Source organism: Belonocnema kinseyi, chromosome 8 (assembly GCF_010883055.1).
Source record: "Belonocnema kinseyi isolate 2016_QV_RU_SX_M_011 chromosome 8, B_treatae_v1, whole genome shotgun sequence".
Lineage (NCBI taxonomy): Eukaryota > Metazoa > Arthropoda > Insecta > Hymenoptera > Cynipidae > Belonocnema > Belonocnema kinseyi.
This window is the reverse complement of record NC_046664.1, coordinates 70,037,648-70,046,176: the sequence shown is the minus strand read 5'-3', so window position 1 is coordinate 70,046,176 and position 8,529 is coordinate 70,037,648. Positions and strand designations below refer to the sequence as shown.

The 8,529-nt window shown below is 30.8% G+C and overlaps 1 protein-coding gene across 1 annotated transcript in view; it reads right to left on the bottom strand.

The window, feature by feature from the left end:
• LOC117177935 overlaps window positions 1-8,529 on the bottom strand; it is a 17,575-nt gene that overhangs the window by 8,183 nt on the left and 863 nt on the right. Inside the window, exons 2-4 of the mRNA XM_033369057.1 lie at window positions 4,141-4,288; window positions 1,548-2,423; window positions 1,221-1,433 (exon numbers count right to left, since the gene is read on the bottom strand). Of these exons, the coding sequence (XP_033224948.1) occupies window positions 1,221-1,433; window positions 1,548-2,423; window positions 4,141-4,282 (1,231 nt within the window). The 5' untranslated portion in view covers window positions 4,283-4,288. The remainder of the gene's footprint in view (window positions 1-1,220; window positions 1,434-1,547; window positions 2,424-4,140; window positions 4,289-8,529) is intronic.

Sequence of the window (8,529 nt, the reverse complement as noted above, 5' to 3'; positions counted from 1 at the left end):
GAGGGAGCTCTTCTTAATATTTTGACACCAAAATCATGTCGATACACCTTACCGACTGCGAGTAAAGCCACCCACGCTTTAACTTGACAGACTGTATCTTGACATCTGAGTTAAATGAAGTACGTCGGTTTATTGTTATTGTTTGTTGGTTTTTATTTCCATTGCTGTGTTATTAACGTTCTTAAGATGCCACTGAAGTTTATAAAATCACAACGGGGTGGTTTAATGTTGTTACACGAAGGCCATTTTTATGCAGAGAAAAGTGTCAACAACACAAATGTAACATGGCGTTGCGTTGAATATAAGAAACGATCATGTTCCATAATAATTCACATAAAAACCGATAAACGTACTGGTAATGAGTATTTTGATTGCACTTTTTTTTTAAGGATGATACATGTCTGAGTTTCATCTGCTCGTTATTATTTATATATTTTATGAAAAAGGATTCTCTTTAAATGAACTAATGAGGATTGTGGCATGTTTTTAATTCAAAAGTTTGGAGCATTTCCTCATAACAATCATTGTTACCAATGTCGAAGTATTACATACAACTTAAGTGAAATATTCCCCGTCCCCTTTCCAGATTCCAAGTATTGTCGTGGATGAATTATCGCGGATGAATTGTCGCGGATCAATTGTCCACGGATCAATTTCGCGGATCAATTGTCTACGGGCTAGTTGTCGTGCAGCCGAACCTTTGGAGGTTTTTCTTTTCTTCGACTGGTAAACGAAGAATTAAACTAAGATTGATTGAACTTTAGATTGATATCTGGTTTAACAATTTGCTCATTTGCTATTGTTCCCGAATAAAGGGAATAAATGGGTATATTTTCGAACGAGCTCACCTGTTCATACAATCGATTCTGGAATCCGGAAACTGCCTTCTGAAGATAAAAGATGCTTCACGAATTTCCATTTATCGAGACTACGCTCTGATAGGAATGTTGATCATGCGACTCAAAGGATCATGTTTTTTCGAGTAATAAATGAACTTGATATTTATTAAAGGACTGAATTTACTAGTTACTGATTATATTGAATGAAACACAACTATTCAAATCTATAATATTTATTCTAATCTACAAGATATACGACGCAAGTCAACAGAGGTTGAGTTAAACGTTCCTACACAGCTAAATTTACAAATAAAATTGAAACTTTTTCTTCCACAATATTCTTACATTGTTATAGTTATTATAGTATTGTAAATAACTAACCTGCTTCATGCTCATCAGCATCATTCTCTAATACGTCTTCATTATCCTGAACTTCAGACGCATCGGACATTGTCATCAAATACTCCTCTTCGATGACATCTTTGTCGGAAAAATCACATTCGGATATTTCTGCTTCATTCAGTGCCTCATCTGTGTCCTTCTCTACTAATTGTGTGGTGTCCATACTGGTCTCAACAATATGGTCCTCAGGATCTGTAACGAAGTTATATGTATCAATATATTTTTTGAAATATAATCACATGTATTACATTTGTAAGAAAAACAAACTTTTCTTTTTCATAATTTTTAAAATATGTTCAAACACACCTGGCTCTGCGTCGATTGGGTCCATCCATCTCCTCAAGGTAGTCAATCCCGGTAGAGGAAACTGCATAACGTCTCTCAAGTACTCGTACGTCTTGGGGCCATTTTCATACAAGGAAATAGCATTTTCTATATCCTCGAGGTTCCACTTTGTTCTTTTTTTAGGATACAATAACATTTTTACTTGTCCTGGGGTAAAAATTATTTGCAGTTTCTGCATGATCTCCTCCTTTTCTCTAGAAAACAGATTTAGTTTGTTTTCGGCATGCTCCACTCTTTTTTTATATACATGACATCTTTCTTTCCAAGCAATTTCACTATCCCTCAGTTTAAGAATTATCCGAAGAAAAGCTTCACATTTCTCACTGTGTTTTTTCTCCTTTTCAAGGTTTTTCCTTTTCTCTTCTTCGACACGCTGTTTTTTTGCTTCGACATCTTTCTGCAGCTGTTGCACTTGTTCTGACCATGTTTGTTTGATCTTCAACAACTTCTCTGAGTATAAGTTTTTTTCTTCTTCCGAGGTAAAATTGCAGTTTGTCAATGAAGAAAACATATCATTTATGATGTCGCTACTTGATTCTAAGGAGCCATCACTTTCAGAATCATTAGGGGCACTCGAAAGTGCAGACACAGTGTTACTATTAGTCAAAACATCATTTGCATCTGCATGCAAAGTACTTTCATCAGGATCGGCTGTAAGTGGACCTTTATTCGCTACCAATTTCTCAATCGTGGGGGCTAAATTCTCGGTGGGAATTGCGTTCGAATAAAGTTTTTTCAATTTTCGGGATGTTCTATTTAATGCTTTGTCCATGAATTCGCAAGTTAAACTTCTTGGTTGGAAACATTCGGGCGTGAAATGATCAGAACATATTGTTGCTGGAATATATTACAAAATACAATAATAATAATAATAATAATAATAATAATAATAATACTGAGGGAGTAGTAAATGAAAGTTTAAATGAAATTGCAATGCACAATTGTAACGGGTACTTTGAACAAAATGGACAGATGGGCCAACTATGTTCTTTGGAAGATATCGTATGCGTATCCCATGTGGAAAAATTTCATGGCAGTCTTTTCTTGTGGATTTAAATATATGTATGAAGACTGACCAGATCTGAGTTTGGACATAACTACATAAATACTGAAATAACAACTGAATGCACTGCATTTAATTTTGAAGATAAAAAGCAATAACTATTCAAGGCCTATCTAAAAAAAGCGATTTCACCAAATATCTCGAAAATATCGTACACATTGTTGTCGGAAAACTGATTGGTTGCAACAATGCGTAAATATAACTACCTGTTTTCAGTTTTTTATGTATTAATAAAGGTTTATGAATTTTCTGCACCATCAATTTTGTACATCAAAATTTCCAAGCAAACAATTTTATTTCATCATAAAATTTATTTCTACATAATCTAAACATTATTGATAGAATTGTTTGATTTTGGGAAATAATTGTGTTCTTAACACTTTGCTACCACACAATCATTCGTAAAATTTTCAACATTTTGAAAGTGATAGGAAAAATTAAATTATAGGCAAAACTTGTTTTAAAGATTTCGAAAAAAAATAAAAGGTTTGCGATAATCATAAAGGATTTGCGGAGATTAAAAAAAAAAGATGTGTGGGAGTATGTTAAATGGTTTAGGTGTTATTTCAAAATAATAAATTTAAGTTTAGAACATTTAAAAATATGTGGAGAAAGAATATGGATGAGTTTAAGACAATTTTTTAAATATTTCAGGATCTCAAGAAAATTATAGGTAAACTGAATTTTGCAGGGTGTCGGGAAAATGAAAAAAAATGTTCTGAAGATTCATGGAGTTACAAAACATTTTGTAATATTTCCTAAAATTTTGAAAAAGAGCCTCAAATAATAAAATTTTACAATTTTGCCATGTTACTGATTCTTAGGATTTTTTCTTCTAAGTTTAACTGATATTTCGAAGTTTTGAAATTATTAAAAAATAGTTAAAACTCAAACAAATTTTAAAAGAATTTTGTACCTTTTCACAGTAATCAAAAGCATTTTTTCGGTTCCTAGAATTAATTAAAATGACTTTTCATTTTGATAAATTATTTTGAGAGAATGTTAAAAAAGATTTCAAAACATTTCCAAAGATTTTAAAAGCATTTTTTTAATTTTGAAGAATTTCAAAATTTTAGGAAAAAGAAAGTTATGTATTACGTCAACGCTCCTTGATAAACCTTTGTATTATATTCATAATATGCCAGAAAATCGAATTTCAAGATAAATCATGTAATAGATTTATTTTAATTTGTTATTGAATGCAGCATATGGGCCAGTACAGAAATAGTACAGCCCCACTAAACTTGTTCACTAGGGGTTCCACGCCTAGTTTATTAATTAATGACATTAATGAATAAAAATAACATTTTTTTTCAGTGCAAAAGATTTTTTATCAATAACCCGAATTTATTTTAGATATTATTCAGTGCGCACCGCGCGGCACGCAAGCTTTCCGAGTTTCGTAGTATTGCACGAGCTGCATACCATCTTCATTTTTTTCTATGCGATATTTTTAGAGTCCACGGGGTACTATAAACATTCGAAACTCACCATGTGTTGCAAATTTAATGGTCTTCCTGCATACACGGAGCCACGCAGCACGGTAGAATGGATTTGTTGGTATTTTATGGAAACTGACATCCTTATTTGCAACTGTATTTTTACAGGATTCTACTGAACAGTGCTTCACCATTTTTATCTACAAAAATACAATTAAATGTGATTGCGATTTTAAGAAGGACCAAGAAGTCATCTAAATACGGGTCAAGGCAGTTTAATGTACAAAAAAGTTGGTCAATAAAAGAAAATCGACCGTAAATTAAAATTTAATGATTAGAATTTTTTTAATATTTAAAAAATTTCAAATGGCTTCAAAGGACTTCAAAACGATTTAATGAAAATTCCAAATATTTCAAAAGATTAAACAATTTTTTTAACTATGTTACAAGGTTTGAAAAAGTTTCACCACAAGTTGTAAAAGTTTTCACATAGTTGCGAGTAATGTCTTCAAGAGAAGGAAGGATTTATTTTGGTCATCCCTTCCTTTTTATATAGCTTTTAAATATAGTTGTGCGCATTATATTTTAAACATCTTAAATAAAATAGTTTCGAAGGACACCAAAAAGATTTCGTGACTAATTTAAATATTATTTCAAAAGATTAAAAACAAATTTCAACTATTCAACAAGATTTAAGAAAATGTCACAAAGATGTGTTTTTTATACATTGAAATATTTTTTAAATATTTAAAAGATTTAAGAAGTTTTAAAAAGATTTCAGATATTTCAAGGATAACACAAAGATTCAAATCGATTGAGCAGTTAGAGGAGAGCTTTTGTCAAATGAGTACATTTAGAACACATTTTTCAAACAAACAAAAAAATCAAAATCGGATACGATTTAGATGCCCGTTATTTGAGTTTTGTCTTTTTAAATAATTTTTGTTTGTTTTTATTTGATCAATGTTTTGAAAATGCATCTATTACATTTGTATACACATAAAGAATTATTCCCTTTCACATTACCATCATTGCACATCAATGAATACACATTTTTAAAGATATTTTCATTTAAAAAAATTATTGTATAATACTTTTTTCACACTGATAACTACCAAATACGATAAGTAAATTTAAAAAGTTTATCCTTATAGAAAAATGTGATTACATTTTACTATCGCACTATAATTTGACAACTTTGTTACACTTTTAAAGAGATTATAAATATTAAATTCAAACCAATTCAAGTCGGCCTCTCTAGAGTTACAATTATTTTAATTTACACATTTTAATAGATTTCTGTAATGCATTTTTTAACAAGTTTAAATAAATTGAGTCTCCCGCGATCAAAACGGGACACGCTCAAAATGCCTTGGTTTCAGTTGGCCTCTTCGTTATTCTCGTTCTTGATTTTTTCAAGTACGATTTTCAATTTTTCAAAAGCATATCTTAATAGAAAATTGCATTTTACATATTTTTGTTCCTTGATAAAAGTTTCTAACTTTTTTAGTTTTCGAGATAATCGCGAAATTGTTACTTTTTGACAAAATTGAAAATCATATTTTTGCGTTCCGCTCGCTCTGACTCCTTCAATAATAGGACTATCGAGATGAAATTTTTAGGAAACATGCATATAACTGTTCCGAAAGTTTTTATTAAGTTATGGCCGACTCAAGTCGTAAATTACGCATTGAGACTTTCAAACGCTTCGTTTCGCTGACGAATTTCGAAAAACCTAAAACTTATTGTTACCAAAAATTCGAGGAGGGTTCAAGAAAGTTTTTTGGAAAACGGAAAGTAATTTTGACTTGTGGTTTACCAATAACAATTTAATAAAGACCTGACGCTCGACCGATACACGTGCGAGCTTGTTTTAAGGATGTGTCTAGCGGAGGCGAAGATCTTGCCTGATTTATTGCCATTTATCTTATATGGAAAATAGAATACAGGAGCACAAAGAATGTTGAGAATATCCTCTCTTCCATTTTCTATATTTCTAATTTCTTGTCAAATTTATATTATATTCGTAAATGTGAAAATCGAGACTCTAAGAGCGCACAAAGTACTTTATTAATTTTCTTTTCTTTCTCAAAACTCTTCATTGCTTTAGTACAAACTTTTTAACATAGTGAAGAGAAAAAATCTTACCATGAGTGCTACAAGAAAAAGAAAAGTGAAGAGTCATGGATAAAAAATAAGAAGAAATGTTCGAGAAATATGGTATAATCGTAAACCGTCATTTAAGTCGACATTTTGATCGCGGGAGGCTCAATTATTAAAATGCAAATAAATATAAATTTAAATATTTTTCGAATCTATAAGTTATAAAACGATTTAATAATTAAACAATGGGTTACATAAATGCTTCCGTTAAATTTTAATAAGTCGATTTAAGTTTAATTTAAGATAAGTCGGATTTTTAGACAGAGGAAAAATCGCGTATTCATAGGAGTATAAATTATTAATTCTTCCGAATTCAACGCTTATTATCGGGTATATCTGGATCCCCTTTTTGTCCTCGGGGTTTGAAATAAGGAGAGAAGAATTCAGAAAAATTCAGAATCTGAATTCCCATTAATACGCGAATTTTCCTCCATCAAGAGTTCCACCAAGGAGTAGAAAACAAAGCAAAATCTATTCTTTTTAATCGACATAGAAAAATTTAATAGAAGCGTATTGAGAGGAATTAAAAAATGAAGAAAAGCAAAAGAAAGAATAGAAAGACAGAAAATAATGCCAATTTGCAGGCGAAAAACCTAGTCTTTTTAATCGATCAGTTATAATTATGAAATAATTATGTTAATAAAAATAATTTGTAGTATTGTAAAATAATATTTGTATAATTCTGTTTAAAAACAAATTAATTTTGTTTACCTAATATCAGATTATTAAATGAATTTATTATTAATTATATTATTAAATCTATAATTTGTTTAAGCAATATAAAATATTGTAATTAAAATTACTCCACCGTTATGACAGGCAAAAAATTGAATTTCTAAACTTATATTGCACAAAAACGAATAGAAACTATGCATGTGCACTCATTTTGTGGACAGATTAGAAGGAATTAAATAACAGAAAATAAAGCATGTTAGTATGGAATGAAAAATAACCATAAGAGGTGTGTCTTGTCTACAGATCGGATTAAGAGGAATGCAAAAAGTGGAAAATATATTCGCCTGCATGGAATACAACACAAGTGTTAATCGTTAAGGGCATGTGATACTTAGAAAATTGTCGACTTTACCAGTTTTTTTAGGTTCCGACGGCTTTTTTTCTTTAATAATCAATATTTTGTCTTAAAAATTTGGGACATGATAGAGACCATGCTAACGGACGTTCCCACACACTTTTTTTGGTTTAATTAAAAAAAGCTTTAATTTAGCAAAATCTGATTAATTTGCATAGCGCTTAGGAATTAGTATCGATTTTACCAGTTTTACGTTCCGACGGCTTTTTTTCTAGAATAATCAATATTTTGTCTTGAAAATTTGGGAAATGATAGCGAACATGCTAACGGACGTCTCCGCACACTTTATTTGTGTTTTTTTTTCAAAAATTTTTTTGATATTGCTAACAACGTGTGTACATTTAGAGGTTATGTATGTTACAATTGTCCTGTGCATTACTTCCAAACTACACAATATTTTTGGCCGAAAACTTTGGACTTGCAAATAAACATAGTAACTAATCTCCCAGAACTAACCCTTTTTGTAGGCAATCAAAAAAGTTTATTTTATAAATAATTTCCAGATTATCGGAAAGGCAGAGATAAAGAACGACGTAACCTCAAAATAATACATATGCATAAAATTTTTATTTAGCACAATAAATTTTTTTTGTTATTATCCCTCAAAAAAGAGTCCGGGGACGTCCGTTATGATATTTTATAGCATCTCCGAATTCAGTTTTTAAAAATTTTCATTTTTGTGGAAAAAAGCCGGGGAAACTGTAAGTATCACATGTCCTTAAGGAGATAAAAAAGAATTGGCTTCAGAGATAAACCTATTCTTTCGTTGGGCACTTCTCCCGATGGAAAATTAGCACATTAAAAAAAAATGCTCACTATTTCGTTCAAATCTGAAAATATTAATTTTTCTCTGTTCTTCTTCTATTACCGGGACAGTAGTAAAAGTTATCTCTTAAATTGAATCCCTTTCTGTACCCCGTAGAGGCAATATTTTGCCTAATACTTTTGGATACCACAAAGCAACCAATAAATATAACAATTCTAATCCCTTTTAATTTAGCACATTTTGCTACCTTTATTTATTGTTTTACGAATATTGAGATAAAAAGCTTTTTAAAACATGGCACCGGTCATTTTACGATGCCAGGATCAATTTCCACAGATGGTTGTGTGTGAAAAATAATGTTTTGAAATTTTTATTATGATTTTATATTTTTTACAGCGGCGTGGCCAGGATTTTTTCGGGGG